General features: G+C 34.8%; 1 protein-coding gene across 1 annotated transcript; it reads right to left on the reverse strand.

Annotated features, from left to right (window-relative positions):
* Positions 1–18065: 18065 nt before the first annotated feature.
* LOC125825105 (uncharacterized) lies at positions 18066–19208 on the reverse strand. Its single transcript, XM_049504449.1, has 2 exons — positions 18810–19208; positions 18066–18344 (listed from the first exon to the last, which is right to left on the reverse strand). Exons 1-2 carry the CDS (start codon positions 19206–19208, stop codon positions 18066–18068), a joined length of 678 nt encoding a protein of 225 aa, XP_049360406.1.
* Between the last annotated feature and the right edge of the window lie 6692 nt (positions 19209–25900).

Here is a 25900-nt window from a genome sequence, read left to right on the forward strand (position 1 = left end):
TACTTTGGTACACTGCTACTGTTGCTATATTCCAGTTAATGTGTCTCTCTTTCAATACAAAGCTATATTACCAATTTTTGAGCCATTTGAATCGCCCAACCAACCCTGCACCCACTAAAAGAAAAACAGTTCCTATCTGAGCCATGTCAGGTTACTGGATACAACTTGCATTTTACAACAGGCAAAAAAATAGTAAAAAGTTTATGTCAAAGACAAATAAGCAGGCTGGTTAAATAGTTTGACTAACTAAAGGTTACTTAATAGTTATTGGCCAAATTGTAGGTTATATCGATTATTTTCTGCTACTATATATATAATGCACCAACCTTTGTTAACATACTCAAAGTATGTGTCGTGATATAAGGAAGAAGTACAGATTGTAAGAAATGCACTTTTGGCACATTACAGATGCCGATAAGTCAGAAGTGATTCTTTATATAAATGGATTGTTATAAGTATTGTTTTTCTGTGTATGGTGACTAAGTGGGAATCAAGACATGTAAAGATTCTGTCTTTCGCATTTTCTGTTTGGTTTCATCACTATCTCTTGTTATTTGCTGTCACTAAACTCTTTTTTCGAATGTGTTTTTGAGATGATTTGTTCATTTGGTGAAGTTGAGTCACAAGACAGGAATGTGTTTTACATATTCTCTTCCTCTGTTTCCCTCATATCCTCCTTCATATGGTGGAAGTTCTATTTTTCACAAGGAACCAAACTCATCTTCTTCATCCCGATCTGGAAAGAAGATCAGTCCAGTTGTTCTTTTCATTATAGTTATATTAGTTGTCCTATTTTTCATATCTGGTCTGCTCCATTTGCTAGTTAGGTTTCTTATCAAACACCCTTCTTCTTCAGTGTCATGTCAATCTAATGGATACCCTGAAATTTCTAGTTCAGATTCTTTGCAAAGACAATTACAATAGTTATTCCATTTACATGATTCTGGCCGGTTTGGATCAAGCATTTATTGATGCATTACTTGACTTTTTGTACAAAGAGGTTGTTGATCCTAAAGAGCTGATTGTGTTGTTTGTTTGTGTAAATTCTCTGATAAGGATAAATTGAGATTGCTCCCTACTTGTAGCCATGCTTTCCATAGCAACTGCATTGATACTTGGCTAAGTTTACCTTCCATTCCTTTGGTTTTACCTTTTTTCTTTATGCACAGTTGATTGAGCAAATGAAATGTTTGATTATTTTAAACTTTTATTTTTCTGGTCTTTTATAGGTGGAGAAGATAACGAAGGGGATGATGAAAGCAGTGATGAAGACCTTATTACTTGATCTAATTGATTGAAAGATGTAGAAACCTTTTGCTTTAGCTCGACTCTTTTGCTTCTTGACATTTTGAAACTTTTGTTAAGCTACAATATTTTGTTTTAATTTCTATTAGTATGGAACTTGTGCAAACTATTGAAAACTTGTGTTTTGGTATATATATTTTACCTTTATATATTGATATTGTGATGACTAGGATATTTCGAATTATATATGTGAATCGGCTATATATAATTAGTCGTTTTCTTAAGTAATTTGATTTAGAGAATTTTTTTATAAATTGTTGTTGATTTATATATATATAATGCTCATGAAACCTAAACTATTGCAACATGTTAGGAAAAACTGTAGATTCATATAGATTGGTTGCAATAGAAAATAAAAATGTTGCACTATCAATTAAAATTGTTGCCAAAATATTCAAAAAAGTGTTGCCATAACAACAATCTATTGCAACATACTCTATTGCAACGGTTGCTAACAGTTACCACATCCCCTAATGCAACAGTTGTAAACCGTTACAACTATTGTAAAATTATAGTGCCTATAAATGGACAGAAAACCGTTGCAATAGAGGTTCCTATAGCAACACTTTCAAGAACCGTGACATTAACTGTTACAATAGAGCTATAGTAACGCGAGTAGATGAGACGGTTGTAAAACCATTGCTGTAGCGCTCTAGCAACGGTTTTAGGTCCTATTGCAATGCATATGAAACTGTTGTTGTAGATCAAAATTCTAGTAGTGTAAATAAGCAATTCTTGAATAGTGTTTTGCATGCATTGATAATTCTTTCGTTTAGAAGTCTTTTTAACAAGTGCACGCGTTAGAACTCGCCTTGTTGCTACTTGTCGGACCAAGGAGGTAATCAACAAGAAAAGAATTATCAACATAGATTTAGTGTGATACTATCTAATAGGCTAGTGTCGATTTGTGCGAAGTAATAACTAAGCCAAACATCGATTATGATGTCTAATATGAGGTAAGGGTAAGGGTTAGTAAATTATACACACGTAGCCGGACCAAGGTGCGGGGTGAAATTCTCTAGATGCCGGACCAAGGATTTAGAGATACCTAACTTATCACTTTGCAAGTAAAACACTAGGAAAGGATTGTTGTTACTAGGATAATTGCATTATGAGCTTGTGGGGAACACGTATACCCTAGTTATTTTTCTTATCTTGATAAACACCAAAATTGAGTTTTTATTACTGATTACTTATTTAATTCTTATTATTTGTTTCACACAAACAAACCCCCCTTTAATTATCTGTTTTTGGAAATAATTTGGCTAATTGAATATAATTGTTGGTTAAAGTAAAGTCTAAACCATTTTCGTCGTGGGATCGACCCCAACCTACAAGTTGGGTTCTTTACTTGATAACGATCGCTTAAACTTTTGTAGGGAGGTGTAATTTGAGAGTATCACCGCTCCAAACCAAAAAGCATGGAGTTAGATATGAAGAATCGAGACTCTCCGCCTGTAAAACCGTCTGTAGATGAGCCTCCAAAACTGGAACTTAAGGCTCTACCATCCCACTTGAGGTATGTATTCTTGGGGAGAGATAACACTTTACCTGTGATCATTGTTGTTGATATAAGTGAAGAGCAAATAGAGGCCTTGGTATCTATATTGAATAGGCTTAAGAGGGCCATATGATGAATTATTGTGGACATTATTGGGATCCCATGACGTGAGGCCAAAATACATATTTTTAATCATTATTTTTCTCACATATATTATTTATTCTTTTCCTTTTTAAGCTTGAATTTTATGGATTGTGGTAAATAGTATATTTTATTTGTAGGATTAACTTGGTGGAAAAATGAAGAAATTTGAAGCTAAAACAAATTAAAGATGGAAGTTTAAGAATAAAATCAAGCAGACAACTTAATGAATTAAATTTAATATAATAATATATAAATATAAAAGGTGCATATTTCCTGCAAATTGTGTATTGCAAAAGGAAACTTCCACGTGGCAATTGATGAAGCCAATCAAAGTTGGAATTGGAATCGGAAGCTGCCACGTGGCAGCCAATGAAGGCCCTTCAAATAATTTGAGGCGGTTTCCCGCGAACGACTTCACGGAAATTAAATAGGAATTTAATTCCTTTTTGTTTTGGATTTCTAATTTAATTTGGAGTCACTCATTTTATTTTGCGTTTTCTGTATCTATAAATAGTCCATAGAAATAATTATTTTGGAGCAGATCATTTATAGGGATACTTTTTATGGTTCTTTTCTTCTGGGGTTAGACTATATTATTTTAGTTATAGTTTTTAACTTTGGAGATTAACTTGCAACTTTAGAAATTCTTAATTTCCTAAGTTTGTTTTGAAGCTTTTGACTTTGCAATTCAAGTTGAGATTGTGGGTTTATTCTTCTGATTACGTAGCTTCACGATTTCTTCATCTAAAATTATGGATTGTGTTCTTGCTACTATGGGTATCTAAATCCACAACTAGGGTTGTGGGAACCATTAACGATTAACACCATATGAATAGCAATTAAGTAATTCTTGAATAGTGTTGTTGCATGCATTCATAATTCTTTTGTTTAGAAGTCTTTTTAACGGTGGCCAATGTTAGAACTCGCCTTGTTGCTACTTGTCAGACCAAGGAGGTAGTTAATAAGAAATGAATTATCAACATAGATTTAGTGTGATACTATCTAATAGTCTAGCATCGATTGGTGTGAGGTTGAAAACTAAGCCATACATCGATGTGATGTCTAATATGATGCAAATGTAAGGGTTAGTAAATTATACACACGTAGCCGGACCAAGGTGCGGGGTGAAATTCTCTAGTTGCCGGACCAAGGAATTAGAGATAGCTAACTTATCACTTTGCATGTAATACACTAGGAAATGATTACTATCACTAGGATTGCCGCGTTATGAGCTTGTGGGGAACACGTACATCCTAGTTTCTCTCTCATCTTGATAACACCTAAAGTTTGAATCTTGTTCATTGATTGTTCACATAACTTCCAGAATTTGTTTCACAAATCCCCCCCACCCCCCTCTTTAATTACTTGTTTCGGAAGTACGTTGACTAAACAAATATAATCGTAGGTTAAAGTTAAGTCTAAACCATATTCCTCGTGGGATCGACCCCAATCTACAAGTTAGGTTCTTTACTTGATAACGATCGCTTATGCTTCTTTAAGGAGGTGTATTTTGAGCGTATCATCCCACCAGGCATTTGTTCTCACAAAATCCAACCCATGACGGACAGTAAGCATAGTATTGAGCATCAAAGGAGACTGAATCCTTCTATGCAAAAAGTTGTGAAAAAAGGAAATCATTAAGTGGTTAGATGTTGGAGTAATATACCCTATTGCTGATAGTAGTTGGGTTTGCCTGGTACAGTGTGTGCCAAACAAGGGAGAAATCACTGTGGTTCCGAATTGGTGAGGCGTATACATCAGACTCCACATTTAGCTCATGTGGTTTTATGTTGGTTAATAGTAGCTCCCACTGTTAGACTCTTAGTGCATTTGACCAGGTTTTTAGTATATACTTCAGAAATTAGTTCAACCTGTTATTTTCATGATTAGAACTTGGTCATTGCATTTAGCTTAACTTTTTAGTTATATTTCAGTATTTCCATTCTTACTCAGTTTATGTCATTTCTCAGTTATGCTTTGTTCAGCTTATATATATTTGTTCAGCTTAATATCTATATCCTGCATGCTCAGTACATTCCAAGTACTGGCGCATACTCTGCACTACATCCTTTCATGATGTAGGTTCAGGTACTCAACATCCAAATCACGCTTAGATCGATTCTCGGTCTACATTCAACAACTTCAGTGGTGAGTCCTCATATTCTGAGGACAATAGACATGCTTTCATTTTAGTCTTTACTTTTAGTTTTCAGTTTTGTTAGAGTTAGCTGGGGGCATGTCGCAGCAACTCAACTCAATTACAGGCTTTTCAAGAATAGTAGTAGAATCATCTTGAATTGTTAAGTTCATGTTTCAGTTGTTATTAAACTCTTAGTATATTTAATACATTCAGACTAGTTGGGTGTTCCCCACTTTCAGTTATCCATTGTTTTAGCTTCCACATAGTACATGTCTTATTCAATTATTCTCAGTATGCTTAATATATGCCAGACGCAAGGTTAGCTTGGGGTCACTCGTGAACCTAGGTCCTGTATTACGTCAAGGGGGTGTGACAATGACCTGAAGTCAACTCTTTCAAACCTTAAACCTCCCAAATGGCAAAAACCTCTCAAAACTCACTTGACCACATTAGGAAAGATGTCACCCAACCCAGCACCATAAAAAAACTATATGACATATATGAGAAGGGTTAAATAAATAAAAACATACAAAAATGACCTCAAGGATCATTACCGTTTACGATCTTTGAAATAAACCTTTTTAAAAGGTAATTAACAAAGGCGAACCAAAGAAATAATTGACAAACTATATAAGACATCTTAAATTTAAAATTGTAAATGAATTTATACAATTCAGCGTTCAGATAAATTATTAAAATGCAATCTTGAAGCTAGGTGGAAGAAGTCACAACATCCTTTTCTTTTATGTCGTTATGGTTTTCTGTTTTTTTTTTCTCACAATAAATTTTCTTTTTATTTTTTTGATATTTGAATATTCTTATGCCGAATGATTCATATTTAGATCTTCTTTAGTTGAAAGATTTCAATTAAATCCAGCTTCAACTAGTGAGAGTCTATTAGTAAACTTTGGAATACAAGAAAACATGACGAGATATTCAAAATACGTTTAACAATTTTTTTACTTTGTCAAATATCTAATAACCAAAAGTGAAGAATAAGCAAAGTATAGTTGAACAATAATAGAAACTTGTTAAAAAAATTTGATGTTCTAAAGTAAGATAGACATAAGGTTTATATGAATTGTCTTATCGAGGTTATCACCGGAACAACATTTTATACTTCTCGATATTCCTTAGGCGATATGAAATTTTTTATCATTTAGATATTGTGTCAAAATGTTTGAGCCATAATCGATAATACTATCGTTTAAAATATGATAAGAATTATCCGGAAGACTATGTTCACATGTAACTTGTTTCAGATTGTGTGATATATGTGAAGATAACATAACTGTGATCATATTTTAAATGAAAATATTGTCAATTATGATTCAAATTTTTACCAAGATATGAAAACAATGGAAATTATTGTATCACACAAGGAATATTGAGAAGTATAAAATTTTGTTACATCGATAGCCTCTATAAAGTAATTCATATAAACGATATGTCTATCATACTTTATAATATCATATATTTTCAACATATTTCTAGTATTGCTAGATAATAGTTTGTTCCTTATTTACTTTTGGTTATTAGATATTTGAAAAATAAAATGAATTGTTAATCTTATTTTGATTATCTCGTCATGATTCCTTCCATTCTACAATGTACTAGCAGGCTTTCACTTGTTGAAGATAAATTATCGAATAAAGAAGATTCAAGTGTGAATCACTCAACAAAGAAGATTGAAGTATCAAAACAAACAAAAAGAATGTTGGTTGTAAGAGAAAGGAAAGATAAAACAACAACGACAACAAATAAAAGGATGTTGCGATTTTTTCCACTTAGCTTCAAGGTTGCATTTTAATAATTTCACTGAATGTTGAATTGTATCAATTCATTTACAATTTTAAATTTAAGTCACCTTGACATGTGCGTTGCACGTAATTACCAATTCCAAAAATATATGTTATATAAATAGTATTATTTATTTAAGCGAAGATTTGAATAATAAGCTTAGCAAAAAGTAATATTGAAGATTCTTTTGTGATTGCTCAATGTGGATAGTCATATCTATTTCTTATTCATGCAAACCTATGAAGATGGTCAATGAAATATTTTAGTAGTTAAATGCAATAATGTATACATTTATTTCAGTTTGATGAGGTTCAATCATGTAATTAGTCTTATCTCACTAATATTACCTTATATACAATATTTGTTTTGTGTTTTTCTTGTCATCTAACCAGATGTGCTTTGGAAGTGTATTCTACATTAAATTGTTTAGATGTCATATGAACATTTGAAGAGAACAACTATATTTTATATATTCACATATTTCACATTTTTTGTGATTTTTTTATTTATTTAAAAATTACTCAGAATATTTTAAAATAATATATTTTGAAGTTAGAAGATCTTGTTAACTTGATAATTCATTTGTGACATATATAATACTTTAATTTACATAAAAATTCCTACCCAAATATCAATATATATATTTGCATTAATTAAAATATTTATCTCATCAAATATTCTATATAAAAATACTTTAATTTACATAAAAATACCTACCCAAATATAAATATATATATTTGCATTATTTAAAATATTTATCACATAAAATTTTCTATTAAATAAATAATAAAAATTAAACTAATACAAACTTCAACTAGCATTGTTACAAGTCGTGTGACCTTTTCGTTGTCTAAAATACTGAAATATTAATAAATAGTAAATTAGTAAAACAAAATGGTTTATATAGTAATAACTATTTCAAAGCATACTTCCTCAGAGTCTAAATCACATAATTAGCATTGGTAAATAAAGTCATTCTTTTGTCTTGAGCATCAAAAACAAATTGTGATAATTCTCTAAATTTTGAAAAAAGATATTCAGAAGCATATATCTACATCACAAGAGAAATTGATAATAAAAACAAATGAATTTAGATTACATCATGTTAACTTCATATATTGGAACATTACATACTAAGATATATATTAAGCAAAAACATAATTATTATATCATAAAAAATATTTTTCTCAAGTACTCGAGGTTATGATACCATCTTAGGATAGAACGACTTACTTCATCATAGTAGTGGTACCTCATATTCCACTAAACTTCGAACTTACTCAGCGACAATAAATGACACAAAAAATTTTAAAATGCAAGAAGAAGAAAAGTGCAAGATTAAAATAAATTGTGGTTGAAAAATAAGAGGAAGTCCCTTTATTTATAGTCAACAAAGGGTAGTATGAACAAATATTTTTTGTGTCTTATTTGAAAAGTCATGACATTTGTGAGAAGTCACAATGCTTTGGAAGAGTCACAACTTATTGAAAAACTTAAAACACTTTGTAAAAGTCACAACTTATTAAAAAAGTCACAACTCTTTGGAAAAGTGACACCTCATCAAAAAATCACAACCCTTTGAAAAGAGTCACAACTTATCAGAAAAGTCACAACTCATCAAAAAAGTCACAACCTAAGTTATGGACTAAGGATATTATAGTAATTTAACATTCAAGTTAGAAGTTCATGCTTTTAAATATATATATATATATATATATATACACATATGTATATATTAGCCAATACCAATTCAGGTGATGTATAAGTTAGAGGCATACCATTGTTAATCCCTGCAGATAATCCACACCACGGTATTTAATAGCTTAGAAATCTTCAGCATTTCCCTTTGCCATTTACGTTTTTGGTGGCTATTATGTTCTTTCTACATTTCTTCAGTAAACTTTTTGCATGAATCCATGAGCTTCTTGGGTTTCCAATAGTGTAATTTTCTTAAAACTAAGCTTGTAAAAGTCACCTTCTAGGTACAACTGAACGACATATCAACTATGCTAGGATCTTTTCCCGTGCTAGCTAAATCTGAGAGAACAACAATATACAATAAAAACTATTAGAATACACAATAATTATATAAAACTACTGATACATCACAAGCTATCTAAGCTTGAATTGGAAATATAGCTTTGTGCATTTTCCACCAAAGTAGGATGTAAAATTCTTTAGTGTCATTCTTAGTTTATTCACCAAAATATTTATCTAATTTTGTTCTAAAATCCAAACCTCCATTGACAACTTTATATTGTTTTAGATCTCCAAAGCGTTAATCTAAAAGTCGTTTACCTTGGGTACGTACCTGACAACCAATAATTGATTCTAATTTTCAACCGATTGACCCATTTTCAATGTCCGTGGAAGCATCTTTGTCAATAACTCAATAAATTGATGAATATTTTTAAGTTACATATCTTCAATATCCTATTATTACAACATAAATTTAGTAATAAGTCATTCTCGACTTATTTCTAAATTACAAAAGAGATTACAGTTATATATACCATGAACCTTGTATATCATTCTTCTTCTACTTTGTTCCTCTCTTTGTTTAATCAAAATTTAATATTTATTTCATTTTTAGACAATTCAATGAAGAGGAAGAAGATAAGAATCCCAAACTATATATTGATATACTTAAAACTCCTAAAAGGATATCCTAAATAAATGAAAACAAAAAGACAGTTCAAAACCCCACTAGTAAAAAAAAATGTAGTTAAACTTAAAATTATGCAAAAGAGATACAAGATAGTCTTGTTTCTTGTAAAATGCAAAAAATATAAGCAATGATCATATGATGAACTTCAAGAAGACCCTAGAAACTGTTACCCAACTTTGAATTATTAAGAAAGTAAAATCAACAAGATAAAAGCGAAGACAAACAAGAAAAATGAGCCAATATTTTTTTTTTTGGTTTTGTTTACCTCTTTGAGGTCATAAATTATATATGCATAAATTGAAGAGTGAGAAAATATTTGTAAAACAAAAAGAATAAAATTGATTTTTGGAGATAAGAAAAAAAAGCTATTTACATTCTGCAACATCATGAAACTCAAATAATAATAATAATTCAATCAAATTAAATTTAAAAGAATCTTTAGAAAATATTTAAGATTCCTCACCTTACTTTAGGAAATAACTAGGACTAATTAATTAATTTATTAATTTAAATATAGCCTATGAAACCAATATATAATTGGTAAGGGTTCAAGTGATTTCTCACGGAAGGTATAAGCACCCTTCAGTTAATAAAGTATTAGTTATGATTTAATATGAATCAAATAAATGAACTAAATAATAAGTAAAAAATATAAAACCCATCGTATAAACATGAGAGCCTTGAAAATCAACGATGATTTCTTAATCGGTCAATTTCAACTTATAATATATATGAGTTTAGATTAAAAATTTTTGTCTTTTAAAAAAAGGGAAAACCTTGAAAATTATTGATGAAATTTTATATTGGCCAATTTTAACATACTAGTTTTGATGCACGTGCGTTGCACGTGCAAAATCAAATCATGCACCACACTATTTTTAAAAGTAATATGAATATTGCTAAATAAAAAATTAGTCACTCTTAAAATCTCTTAGTTACACCTCTTAAATAAACTTTCTACTCACTTCCCCATAGTACATTACTTTGTTATTATTGTTTTGTAGGTGTTTTTACTCTTAATATAATATAATATAAATAAATATTGATATTAAATATAGAAGATATACTAAATTGGATGTTTTAGCTGGAGTATTAGGTTAATTTAACATTCATATTATGGAGTGTTCTAATTTTACTGAACTTTGAGATTGTCAACGTTTGTAAATCAAACTTGATGTTTTAAGAAGAGAAGAATAGAAAACATAAAAACCATAGTTTAAAAATGTGAGAAAATCCCTCCATTTATAGTTAAAAATGTGTAGTATTAATATGTGCATATTGTTTCTTATCATAGAAATATAGAAGATATACTAAATTGAGTGTTTTAAGAAGAATAATAGTAAAAATAACAATTATATATTTTTTAAATTTAGTTTAAAAATTTGATGAAGCCCCTCTTTTTATAGCCAACAAAGGACAGTGTTCGAAAAACTGCATGTGCTGCCTTATAAAAAAGAAGTCACAACTCTTTAGAAAAGTCACAACCCTTCAGAAAGGTCAAAGGTCATCGGAAAAGTCATAACTCTTCGGAAAAGCCACAATCCTTCGGAAAAGTCACAACTCTTCAGAAAAGTCGCAACCCCATAGAAAAGTCGCAACTCTTCAAAAATGTCACAACTCATCAGAAAAGTTATAACTCTTCGAAAATGTCACAACCCTTCAATATGAAAAGTTGTCTGCCTTTAATTTAATATTATATAATACACATAAATAAATATAATACAATATAAAATATTGAAGATATACTACATTTGGTGTTTTTAGTTGGGGGTATTATAATAATTTAACATTTAAGTTATAGTTTATTCTTTTATTGTAGTATAGATAAGAAAAAAAGGATAGATATGATTGGTCTAATTTTAATTTGATATGAAATTTAAAAAATAAAGAAGACTTTTAATTTAAGGATCATATGTAGAATATATAAAAATATCTTTTAATTTTGTGGTCTTAAAGATGCGTCCTCACCCCAAAAAAAAAGAACATTCTATATTAAACTGAATAAAAATAAAAGTACAACAAATAAATTGAAACCGAAAGAGTACTTATTAAATGTAGTTTGGATTCTTCAAACATGTTTTTGATCAAATACCTTTTCTCCAATATTTTGACACATTTCAGATTCTGAACACGAAGTTGTAGTTTGTGCAACCGAAAATCATTAAACTTCTTGTCAAGTAAGAGTTGCTTCAAAAATATATTTTATGGCTATGAAAATGACTGCATATTAATTATCACGATACTCTTTTCGTTTGAAGTTGTCATTCTCCTTGTTGCATCAATTTTTATTGATCTATCTAATTTACCCACAAAAATACATTGTAATTGCATACTCGAACAACTCTCACAATCTGCCTTGTTATAAGTAGAATAATAGAAAACTTACAACATTCGTAGTTTAAAAGTGTGAGAAACCCCCTCTATTTATAGACAACAAAGGATAGTATGAAAATATGCTTATCGTGTCTTTTCAGATAAGTCACAACCCTTCAGAAAAATTATAACTTTTCGGAAATGTCATAACTAATCGAAAAAGTCACAACTCTATTAAAAAAAGTCACAATCTTTCGGAAAAGTCACTACCCATTAATGTGAAAAGGTGTATGCTTTTAATATAATGTAGTGTATATAAATATAATGTTAAAGATAGAATATATAATAAATTGGGTGTTTTAAGTTGAGGGTATCATAGTAATTTAACATTCATATTAGGGAGTTCATGCTTTTAAGGTAGTATAGATAGATAACTTAAATATAATTAACTAAAAAATGTATAAGACAGAGTTATTTGAAATATGAATTACCCAAAAACAATAACAACGCTATGATAACAGAAGTAAAGAATTAATGCAAAATAGTTCTTAACTGTAACACCCTGGAGATTTTTTGAGCCAAGATTCAAACCATTCTTCATTGTGAGTAAGATTTTATCGAGGAATTTATATTTTATTAGGTGTCAAGGTCGCTAGATGTAGCACCTCGAGTTCCATATAGAACTAAACAAAAATTCAGTCAGGTCATCTGTAAGTTCATTTAAGTCTTGGGTCAACTTCAAACGACCATAACTTTTAGCACATAATGAGTTAGGTGGCCCATAAAATATCAAATAGAAGATCTTTGAGTCCTCTTTCCAATGCCAACAAGTTTTCTAAAATCTGAGCTTGGATGAGGGAGATGTGAATGTTTGAGTGCAGCCTCTCTAGATAGGGCCTTTTCACCCGAACTAAGGAGGGGTATTTTAGTGTTTTCCTTGCCCCCACTTAGTCTAAGTATAATACACCCAAATAAGGGTCTAAAGTTATTAAAATCAGTTTCATTCATCCCCAAAGCTCTTAGGGTTTTAGAGAGAAGATTCAACAGGAGAAAAAGTTTAAGGTTTCAAGCGTTCATCCAAGATTTCGCCAAGAACGTAGTTGTTTGAGGTATGTAAGTTCTCATAGTGTTGGGTTCATTCACCAACACGCCAAAAATGTGATTTTTATCCTAAATTTTATTCTTAAGGTTGACTGAGTTCTTGATGAGTTTCTTGAAGTTTCATTCTTAAATCGTTAATGATGAGTTTTGATGAGTTCTTGAGATGAATGTTATGAGTTTGAGGGTTGTTTTTGAGTAGATTTTTGTGTACTTAGGTTGGGTATTCAAATCTAAGAGGGTTTGGAAGAAACCATTCAATTCTAGGTGAATTAGGGCAAAAAACCGAAGAAGAAAGTTCGTCGGAATGTTTTGGGGAAGGGGTGGTGCGACGCGTCACTGATTCTAGCGCGCTGCTCCAAAAGTGAGCCTCTAATTTTCAGGGGCTGGAGCCCCATGTCACTTTGTAGGCCAGGGTCGCGTGCCTTGTCCTTTTTCCATCATTCATCCTGTCTGAGTTCTTTTAAAGTGTACCTTCACACTGTCAAGCCCCGAGGCTACCCCTAAGAAGCAGACACGGGACCTAGGATCATGGGTGACCCCAAGATAACCCTGCTGGCATATCATAAGCATACTAAAGAAACTGAAGTAAGGAAAACTGTGCGGAAGCTAAATCATTATATAAACTGAATAGTTGGGAATAACCAAACCAATCTAAATATAACAAAGACTATGAGTTTAATAACAAATGAATAATGAAACTCAAATGAACTAAAGCTGAATCTAATCTATGTCTCAAAGTAGCCTCTAACTGATTAGAAGTGTTGGGACATGCCCCAACTGAATCTAGCAAAAACTGAAACTACAGGACTAAAAATAGAAAGATAACATATCAATCGTCCTTGAAGAATAAAGACTCACCACTTTAGCTGCTTAACTGAAGTTCGGGAACCGATCTAAGCTTGATATGACTATTGGGGACCTGGACATACATTACAAAAAGATGTAGCGCAGAGTAGGCGTCAGCACTAGAAAGGTACTGAGCATGCATGATAGAGTAAAGCTTAATAGTAAAACATAACTAAACCAAAGCGTATAACTAAACAATGATATAATATAAGCATGATAATAGACTGAGAATACTGAACATGAACTAACTGAATGTAATGACAAAGTTTATAACATGCTAAGACTCATATCTAACTGTAACTGATAACAAGGTCAATGCAATAGAATTTGACTATAAGGGAGCTACTAATAACCGACATAAAACCACATGAGCAAAATGTGGAGTCCGATGTATACGCCTCATCGAGATGACCCAATATACCCTACCAAAGGTATAGAGGGAAGACTGGCGTGATCACTAAAATGATGCCCACATAGGCAACTTACAACCTCCGGGGGCATGTAGTTCTGGGACTTGAGGGTGACTGAACCTAGTCCAACTCGGTATTAAGCTACTCCCAATTGATTATGTAAATAACACATTATGACTGAATTTCTGTAATACTGGATGGCTCAATTACTGACATGTAAACTCTGAGAATGCAACAATTATAACTAATTATGTGACATTCGTAAACTGAAGCATGTATATCTGGTATAACTGACCTAGCTTTTGTAATTCATGAACTAAAAGAACTACATAGCTAGGGTTCTGAAACTCATGCAAGAAACTAAGAGACAACATGATTATCTGGTTTGGATAATTCAAATAGCTAAAACCCAACAATTCTAACATTCAAGAAACCCTAGGTCTAGATAATAGCAAGAGAATCAAGATTCTGACTGAAATCTAGGGACCAAATGGGTGAAAGGGATCTACTAGTGAAATCCCACATACCTTGTGATGAATTCCGCGGAGAAATCTTTCGATTCCAGGGCAAGAACTGATGAAAAGTTGCTACGTTCTTGAACTAGGACTTGGTCGACATCTCCTCTGTTTTGCTCTAAGTTTGATCTATTTCTTTGTGAATAATTGATTAGGTTAGGTTCTAATTTTTTTACTAGGCTAAAACTGACTAATACCAGGTAGTTTAGGGGTTAGACGGCGTAGTTTAGGTGTCCAACAAATAGGGGAAAAGACCAAAATAACCCTACTTAAAAATTTGATGGGTTGACCACGACCACTTTCATGGACCGTGAAAGGGACCATGGACCATGGGACCGGTCGTGGTCCTTGGCCAGTGGCTACTGGTTTTGGGGTCCAGTCCATGAACCCTTACCACGGACCGTAAAGGTCCCCATGGTCCTCACTTGGGATGTGGTATAGCGTCCCAGGTTCACGGACCCTCCCACGGATCGTGAAGGTCCCCATGGCCCTCAATTAGGCGTGGGGATCTATGGGCTAGGCTTGGTGGCCTATTGGCTAAGCTTTACGGATGCCTCCACAGCCTGTCATTAGGAGCACGGACCGTAAAGGTCCCCGTGGTCCTCACTTAGGCATGGAGGATTCTAACTCCCCTTTATGGGCACCTGTACGGCCTGGAAGGTGGTTCACGACCCGTGGAGCGTCTTGTGGTCCACCTCGCTGGGAGGTGATGAAGTCCATAGGTAGGTCAACTGATCGTGGACCCTCTCATGGTCCATGAACCCTGCCATGGAGTACTGGTTCAGGTGATTTTCTGCAATTCTTTTCTAGGTTTTGTTTTCGAGGTGTTACAATATCTCCCCCTTGGGAACATTTGTCATCCAATGACGACTAAACTAGCTGGAATGGAGGGAAAAAGCTGCAAACCCTACCAGTAAATACTGGAAACTGATTTCTGACTAAACTAAGTTCCATGAACATGCAAATACACTGAATATGCAAGTACAAACCGAATGAATATGATACTAAGACCTATTTTACACATGTGTAAGTGAAAAACTGAGGATGAACTATTACCTCAAGCTGAAGTGGAATCGAAAAATAAAAAGGTAAGGATATTTAGCCTTCATGGCTGCTTCTGCTTCTCAAGTAGCTCCATTTACGGACTGACTCCTCCAGAAAACCTTAACTGAAGCGACTTCTTTGTTTCTCAACCATCTAACCTGACGATCAAGAATCTCGACTGGTACATCCTCATAAGTGAGACTATCTTTCACAGCCACTATCTAATTGTACTATAAATGCTGGATCATCCACACATTTCTTCAACAACGAAATGTGAAAGACCGGATGCACTGCTGCTAATTCTGCTGGCAACTCTAACTCATATGCCATATTTCCAACCCTTTTCAGGATCTTGTAAGGGCCTACATATCTAGGACTTAGCTTCCCTTTCTTGCCGAATCTCATCACCTCCTTCATAGGTTACACTTTCAGGAAAACCCAATCGTCAACTTGGAACTCTAGTTTCATTCTCCTTACATCTGCGTAGGACGTCTAGTGACTCTGGGCTGTTTTAAGTCTATCTCTAATGAGTTTCACTTTCTCCATAGTATCATGAATTGAATTTGACCCTATCAATTCTACTTCACCTACTTCAAACCAACCACCTGCGGATTTACATCTACGCCCATACAATGCCTCATAAGGGGCTATCTGAATGTTGTAATGGTAGCTATTATTATAGGTGAACTTTATAAAAGGAAGGTGATCATCCCAACTACCCTTGAAATCGATCACGCAAGCTCTCAACATGTCCTCTAAGGTATGAATGGTACGCTCTCCCTGACCATCCGTCTGTGGATGAAATAATGTGCTAAGATTAACCTGAGTACCAAAATCTTTCTTAAATGAGAGGTAAATTGAGGACCTCTAATAGACAAAGGAGCCCCATGTAACCTACCTATCGAATTAATGTAAAGCTTGGCATAGTCCTCCGCCGAGTTTGTAGTCTTGACAGCCAAAAAGTGCATAGACTTAGTAACTGTGTCAACTATCACCCAAATGGAGTTATACTGTCTTCGAGTACAAGGTAATCCTATAATGAAGTCCATGTTGATCACTTCCCAATTCCAAGTAGGAATGTTGATCTTTTGAGTCATACCCCTTAGTTTTTAATGTTCTACTTTCACTTGCTGACAATTGGGGCACTTAGCCACAAAATCTGCTATGTACCTCTTCATGCCATTCCACCAGAAGACTTCTCATAGATTAGAGTACATCTTAGTGATGCCTGGATAAATAGAATTACTGGAGTTATGGGCTTCTTCAAGAATATGCTGTCTCAACTCACCCACCTTAGGAACACATAATTGACCCTGATAGCGAAGCACACTATCTCCTCTTTGGGAGAAAAACTCAACTCATTGTTGATGGACTGCACCCTAAAGTTGGTCGAAAAGGTCATTAATCCTAGGAATAGGGTACTTATTCTTGATTGTGACTTCATTCAACTGCCTGTAGTCAATGCACATTCAGAGAGACCCATCTTTCTTCTTCACAAACAACACTGGTGCACCCTATGGTAAAATACTAGGTTTGATGAAGCCCTTATCTAGAAGGTCTTTCAACTGCTCTGTCAATTCTTAAAGCTCATTGGATCCATTCTTCAAGGAAGAATAGAGATATACTGGGTATCTGGAAGGAGATCAATTTCGAAGTCGATTTCCCTTTCGGGAGGAACTCCGGGAAGATATTCTGGAAACACTTCTGGGAATTCATTTACTAATGGAACTGACTCAAGAGTTGGGGTTTCAGATCTTGAATCCTTAAAACTAACTATATGAGTGAGGTAATCCTTAGAGATAATTTTTCTAGCCTTAAGGTAAGAAATAAATCGACCTGTAGGAGCTAAGCTACTACCCTTTCATTTTCTGATTGGTTAATCTGAAAATTAAAAACGAACGATCCTAGTTCTACAATTGACTGAGGCATAACATGAATGTAACCAATCCATGCATAGAATGACATCTAAGTCTACTATTTCTAACTCTACAACATCTGCTAAGGTGACTTTTTGAGAAACTGTGAAAGAAATTTTTTTTGTATACCCATCTAGCTAAAATTGGGTCACCGACTGGAGTACAGACTGAGAACGGTTCTGAGACAGTTTCTGGACTAACATCGAAATTGACTGCTATATAAGAAGTTACAAAGGAAAGAGTAGCCCCTGGATCTAAAAAATCATAAACATCTAAGTTAAGGACTAGTGTCGTAGTAGTGACCACATCAGGAGAATCTTCCTGATCTTGGCGAGCCTGAAAAGCATACAACTATTTTGGTGCTAGCCGCCACCTGTACCAGATGAGTTACCCTGCTGATTCGAGCGACCTGTTCGCGCTGCTGAATTTGTAGACTGAGCTCTACTATTACTACCTCTTTGACCCTGTTTAGAAGGAAGATCTTGCAACCTGTGACCAGACTGACCACAACCAAAACATCTTTCCTTTCTTGCAAGGCACTTGCCCGAATGGTTCTTACCACACTTAGGACAATTAGGGTAGGTTCTATTACCTGAGACACTCCCCTGAGACTTAGAACCTGTTGCCCTACCTTTCTGATCCTGTCGAAACCTGGAAGATGGAACACTAGCTGATGAAGGGGCTGGGGATCCTGATTTTTACTACCCTGCGAGCAATTTCTACCACCCGATTTCTATTGAGAATACTCATAGTTCCTAGTCCTATCCTTGTTGTTCTCCTTGCCCAATTCCCAAAGCTTATCTCCCTCAACCTACTGAGCATGAGTCATGAGCCTAGAGATGTTCATATTTTCCAACAACATGGCCTTTCTTCATTACGTTTTCACTAAGTCTGACACTCCATATATAAACTTGTTCATTTGAGCCCTGGAATCGGAAACCATGTGAGGAACATACTTGGAGAGTTGGGTAAACTTAGTACTCTTGGACTATCACACTACCTTACCTTAAGTTCATGAACTCATGCGCTTTTACCTCCCTCAGCTCTCTTAGGAAGAACATGTCCAGAAAAGTCTCAATAAAGAATTCCTAAGTGATAGGACCTACATCTGTACCCCTGTTTTCCTTCCACTGAGTAAACCAAATGTCCACCACATCCTTTAGCTGGTAAGATGCAAAATCAAACCTTTCATTACTGGTCACTTGCATCACTCCAAAGATCTTCTTGACCTCATCTATGAAGTTTTTGGGCTCTTCTCCAACTTGTGACCCTAAAAATTCAGGCAGGTTCATTCTAATAAAATCACGAACTCTATCTGCAGCTAACCCAACATTAGTATTTGTAGGAACTTGAACCTGCTGATTGTTGTGGTAGGTCACACTTTGAGCCAACAACTGAATGGTTTTCCGAAACTTTGTGTTCAAAACTTCCTGGTTTGGGACTGGAGGAGCTGCGTTTGCGTTCCTGGCATTCTCATTCCTAGCATATGCTCCACGGGAAGGCATGATCTAAAACACATAACATCGAGTTAGAATGAGGAATTTGATCATAACTTACGCACGATAAGAGTAACAAGAAAATGATTTTTTCCTAAAACACTTTGTAGTCTCTCTCTTATTAGTCGTGGTGCACTACACACCCATGAAAATGACTTTACTTAGTGTGGCTTTTCAGACATGCTAGGACTCATAATCCTAATGTTCTGATACAAAGTTTGTCACAGCCCGAGGCTATACCCAAGACGCGGACACGGGACCTAGGATCATGAGTGATCCCAAGCTAAGCATGCTGGCATTTCATATGAATACAAAACAAACTGAAGTAAGGAAAATCGTGCGGAATCTAAATCATAAGATAAACCAAATAGTGGCGAATACCCAAATCAATCTGAATATAATAAAGACTGTGAGTTTATCAAAAATTAAATAATCAAATTCAAATAAACTACAGTAGAATCTAATATAGGTCTGAAAGTAGCCTCTAAGTGACTAGAAATAGTGGGACATGCCCCAAATAAATCTAGCAAAAATTGAAACTAAAAGACTATAAATAGGAAGATAACATGTCACTCTTCCTCGAAGAATGAGGACTCACCACTCTAGCTGCTGAACTAAAGATCGGGAACCGATCTAAGCATGATCTGATTGCTGAGGACTTGGACCGACATCACGAAAAAATGTAGCGTAGAGTATGCGTTAGTACTTGAAAGGTACTGAGCATGCATGATAGAGTAAAGCTGAATAGTAAACATACGTGAACTGAAACGTGTAACTAAGAAATGATATGATATAAGCATGATAATACATTGAGAATACTGAACTTGAACTAACCAAATGCAATGACCAAGTTTATAACATGCTGAGACTGATATCTGACTGTAACTGATAACATGGTCAATGCAATAGAATATGACTGTAAGGGAACTACTAATAACAGACATAAAACCACATGAGTTAAATGTGGAGCCTGATGTATACGACCCATCGAGAGGACCAATATACCCTTCCACAGTTATAGAGGTATGACTGGTGTGATCACTAAAATGATGCCCACCGAGGGGATGTACAACCTACGGGGGCACGTAGTTCTAGGACTTGAGGGTGACTGACCCTAGTCCAACTCAGTATTGAGCTACTCCTAATTGATTTTGTAAATAACACATTATGACTGAATTTCTTTAATACTGGATAACATAACCACTGACATGCAAACTTTGAGAATGAAACAATTATAACTGATAATGTGACATTCGTAAACTGATGCATGTATATTTTGAATAACTTACATGAAATAAAAGAACTACATAGCTAGGGTTCTGAAATTCATGCAAGAAACTAAGCCACAACATGATTATCTGATTTGGATCATTCTAATAGCTAAAACCCAACAATTCTTACATTTAAGAAACCTTAGGTCTAAATAATAGCAAGGGAATCAAGATTCTGACTGATATCTAGGGACCTAATGGGAGAAATGAACCCACTAGTGAAATCCCACATACCCGGTGATAAATTCCATAGAGAAATCTTTCGATTTCGGGGTTGGAACTAATAAAAAATTATTGCGTTCTTGAACTAGGGCTTGGTCAACTTCTCTTCTATTTTGCTCTAAGTTTGATCAATTTCTTAATGAATAATTCATTAGGTTAGGTTTTAATTTGTTTACTATGCTAAAACTGACCAAAACCATGTAGTTTAGGGGTTAAACAATGTAGATTACGTGTCCAACATATACAGGAAAATACCAAAATAACCCTACTTAAAAATCTGACTGGTCGTTTCATGGACCGTGAAAGGGACCACGGACCGTGGGACCGGTTGTGGTCCTTGGCCAGTGGCTACTAGTTCAGGGGGTCCTGTCCACGAGCCCTTACCACGGACCGTATGGAGGACCACAAACCGTGAAGGTCCCCGTGGTCTTCACTTGGGTTGAGGTTTGGTGGCCCAAGTTCACAGACATTCCCATGGAGTATGTAGAGGACCACGGACCATGAAGGTCCCCGTGGTTCTTACTTAGGCATGGGGATCTATGGTCTAGGCTTGGCTGCCTACTAGCTAAGATTCACGGATGCCCTCACGGCCCGTCGTCAGGACCACGGACCGTGAAGGTCCCCGTGGTCCTCACTTAGACGTGGGGGGATTCTAACTCCCCTCCACGGGCACTTTTACGGCCCGTGAGGTGGTCCATGGCCCGTGAAGGGTCCCGTGGTCCACCTCTACTTGGAGGTGATGAAGTCCAAGGGCCGGTCAACGGACCGTGTTCCCTATCACGGTCCGTGAACCCTGCCGTGGAGCACTGGTTTAGGAGATTATTTTTAATTTTTTTATAGGTATGGTTTTTGAGGTATTACACGCACCATTCCTTATTTTACTAATCTAAATCATATTTAATCATCACGAGATACTTCCTATCATGAATCATAACTCTTGAATCCAAATTTCAATTTCAAGAAAAGATTAAGAGTCAAGTTCGAGGGATTTCTTTTGAGTAAAGTCTGAGAAAGTCCCTTTGATCCTCTTCGGGGAGTCTTCCATAATTACTCATAAGTTGATTCAAGACTCTAGTTAGTGAGTATGAGAATGAGGAGAGTGTGTTCTTGAGCCTACATTATTATTAAAGTCCTTAAGTCGAGTTGTTCATGCCCATATATTTTGCATGAACACTATAAATTGAGTATCCTTGGGAGGACTACTATCTTCGAGTTCTATGTTCTTGAGTATTCGGTTCCTAATCCTTTTTTTGAAACTATATTTCAGAATTATGGATTACCATATGTTATACATGGAGGTACTACAGTTGAGTCGGCCATGCTCATAAGTCCGCATGAACCCTAAGAGTTGAGTATTCTTTAGATGAGTAGTATCATTGATCTTTGAGTTCTAGAGTTGTTGAGTTCCGAGTACTGGGTTCTATATATGGTTATTTAAAATATTGAATTGGGTCATTCACGTCTATAATTCTGCATGAACCCTATTTTGAGAAGTATTGTACAATTATTTATAATATGTTTCAATACTTGAGTAAATGAGTATGAGGATCAGGAGAGTCGAGTTTCATTTTTTTAATAATGAATATAAGGGATCTATGTATTCCCAATAGTAAATGTTTTTACATTTAAAATGAGAGGACACTTTTATTTCCGAATGAGTTTGTGAGGAGTTTTGAGCACTATCTCTTTTAAGATAACCATTTGAGTAATAATCTCAAAATTTGAGGATGAGGAAATGTTTTTAAACATATGAGCATGTGTTATATTATTGGGAGTAGTATTGAGCACCGATACATGGACAAGTTCAGACAACTCAAAGTCCTCATAAATTATGTCTACCAACGTGAGTAGAAAGGTTCATACTTTTTAGATGATTCCTTACTGATTTTAAGCATAGCTTAGTGGGTCCACTTAGTTAGAACCTCCCAAATAAGAGTTATTATTGTATTCTTACATAAAATTGAGTTATTATTGTATTTTACATATAGTTTAGCTTTTATTTATTGTTCTAAAAGCTATCCATATATTACATCTTTTATTGTTGCTTTATCCTTAAGTATCTTAAGTTTAGTATCTTGAGTTGAGTACCCTGACTCGAGTATATTGAGTTGAGTATCTTCAGTTGAGTATCTTACCTTTTATTTGAGTATCTTATCCTTGAGTTGAGTATCCTTGAGTTGAGTCGAGTTTGAATTGAGTTCAGAGAGTTTCTTTTCTACAAGTTTAAGCTTACGTTTATGCTTTAGAATTCCCCTTAATGCTCGTACATTCCATGTACTGACGCCATTTGGCCTGTATCTTTTTATGTTGCAGATACAGTTATTCAAGATCATCAACAAATTCTTCATTAATACCACTTGTAGTTCCAGTTAGCTTTGATGAGCCTCCTTGCTTCTGGAGGGTTCCACTTTCAGTTTCAGTTTGTTAGGATGTTGTGTTTCTTGTCCCGATAATCCATATGTAATAGTAGAGGCTTCATAGATTCTTTAGAGGTCTAGGAGTCTATCATTATTTCCTTTGTTGTTGTAATGTTTTGATTCTATGAGACATTTAACTTATACTCGTTAAATTCTAATCAAACGCACATTGGAGATGAATTTAAATTATGTTTCTTAAAGTTATTTTTGCATCATGAGTTTTCATTTTTCTTAAGTAATGTTTCGACTGAGTATTGAGACAGGCCAAGGGTTCTCATGAAAACCAGTATTGGTTTTGGAGTGCGAGTCGCGTCCAGGGCATAGGATCAGGGCATGCCATTAAAAATAATCACTAAAAGTAAAATTATTATGTAATACTTAAATTTAAATAGAAAAGTAAACAATAAAACAGAAAATGTCGGAGTAGAAAATCTCACCAGAAATGAAGGGTTGATAAGGACCTGATTCGTTGTTGTTAGTTGGTAGTTACCAAAGTAACTATAAAATTGGAAAAAATATCATAAAAGGGGAGTGGGGAAGAGGGTTGTTTGTTTGTTGCGGGCTTGATCGCGTTGGTCGGAGTTTTGAGCAGAACCGAAGTGGAGCAGTGCGGTTTTTACTGTTCGTTTATTATTCACTAGAGTTGAGAAGAAGACGGAGTGGGGTTTTGGTGGTGAGATCTGGGGGTTCATTTGTCATTCACTATAGTGGCAAAGAGGACATAGTGAGGTTTTGGTGGTGAGATCTGGTGGTTCATTAGTAGTTCACTCGAGTTGCGAAGGGGACATAGTGGGGTTTTGGTTGTGAGATCTGGTGGTTTGTTTGTCATTCACTGGAAAGGCGAAGAGGACAACATGGGATTTTGGTTGTGAGATCTAGGAGGTCATTTGTGTTAACTAAAGTGGTAAAGAAGACGGAGTGGGGTTTTCATTGTGAGATCTGCTGGTTTGTTTGTGTTCACTGAAGCGGCAAAGGGGACGAAATTGGGTTTTGGTGGGGAGATCTTGTGGTTCGTTTTTCAGTCACCGAAGTGGCGAAGAGGTTGGAGTGAAAAGTCTATCGCACAACTTTAAAGTAATCAAATAAGTGGAGTTTCCTAACATCTTGTAGTTTCACATTCATAAGTATTGCGTGTTTCACACTCATGAACAAGACTCTACTCGACGTCGGTTATGAGACTTCCTAGTACCTTTCTGAACATTGTGCTTTGATAGCAAGTTTGTCAGGACCCAAGGTACCCCTTAGGCGTAACATGGCATATAGGATTCCAAGAGACCCCATACAAGACATTTAACATTCATAACATAAGGAATAGAAATCAAGAGATTTAAAAGACAATTTCAATATATCAAAGTTTTATAGAGCAAAGCGAAAGTCTAAACACTTGTCTTATTAGAAATGTAGTACATAAGAATTAAATTGATCATAGCCCCTACATCATGTCCCAAAACTGAAAGTAAGAAACTGAAAACAATGAAAATTCATCCTCGAAGCATAAGGACTCACCAAAGCTTGAAATCTCTCGAATCAACCTCTAGCCATGAAATTGAGAACCCTGACTGTTGGACTCTATATTTGGGGAAATGTAGGCAAGAGTATCCGTTAGTACAATCATGTACCAAGTATGATAGACATGCATAAAAACATTTAAAAATATGCTTAAATGGAAAGATACCTTCATGAGATGCAATAAACAAGCTAAACATGAGATAACGGGTTAGGAAACATGAGTCATAAAGCATAGTCCGTACACGTAGTCATCATCTTAAACATGTATGAGATACTTTCTTGAAGTAACTTTAGTTCATCATAGCTTGGGTTTGGGAAGTAGCCTTAACCGGCATATAAGACCATTAGAGCTATTATCACGGAATCTGGTGTCTCCTATACCGAAAAGAGTTGTCCTACTTGCCACAATAAGCACCATGAACTTCTAGCTATTGTGCATCTACTAGCTGATGTCTATCTAGACAATACTATGTCGGCACATAGTTTATGGAACATGGGTAGTCACTACTTGTCCACTCGGTTCTAAGCTTAACTTCCACGGAATAGGTCTTATTCATATTCATTTTAGCTCTTTAAGGAAAATGGGTAATCGCCTCTTGTCTTTACATCATCTGACATGGGTAATCGCCTTCTGACTTTATATTGTATGACATGGGTACTCACCTCTTGTCTTTCGCTTAGAGAACATGGGTAATCGAATCTTGTCTATACATTAGCATAGCTTCTTACTTATCTGTTCATTTTAGGTTAGAGGACATTTCAACCATAAGAACCCTTATTATGTGAGAAATCCTTTCATAATCATGTTTTCATGTGTATATGAGAAATCCTTTCAACAACACAACAACAACAACATCATTGATACTTTACTCTCAAAGTAACGTTAAAGCATGTACATCAATTAAATAAGAACATGCATAATTTCATAATTCACCTTTCATAGTTCATAACCCACTTTCATGCATCAATATCAAGAAAACATCAGTTAGATATGGGTTCATGGAAATTCATCATAAATTTATGAGATTAACTCAATTCATGCATAAAAGATCATAAATCCATCAATTATATAAATAATCAAGGGAACCCACAACATAGAAGAAAACCCTAACTCAATTGGGGATTTCTATCTTTGAAATTAAAGAATTTGGGAACACTGTGAATGGAGAAAATCCATGGATGAAAACTATCATAGCTCAATGCCAAATTCTTACCTTCAATGGTGGAAATCGAGACTTTCTTTGAAATCCTAGGTTGAACTATTCTTCTGTATGTTTTTCTT

The sequence above is a fragment of the Solanum verrucosum genome, unplaced genomic scaffold (assembly GCF_900185275.1).
Source record: "Solanum verrucosum unplaced genomic scaffold, falcon-dt-bn FXZP01000206.1, whole genome shotgun sequence".
Lineage (NCBI taxonomy): Eukaryota > Viridiplantae > Streptophyta > Magnoliopsida > Solanales > Solanaceae > Solanum > Solanum verrucosum.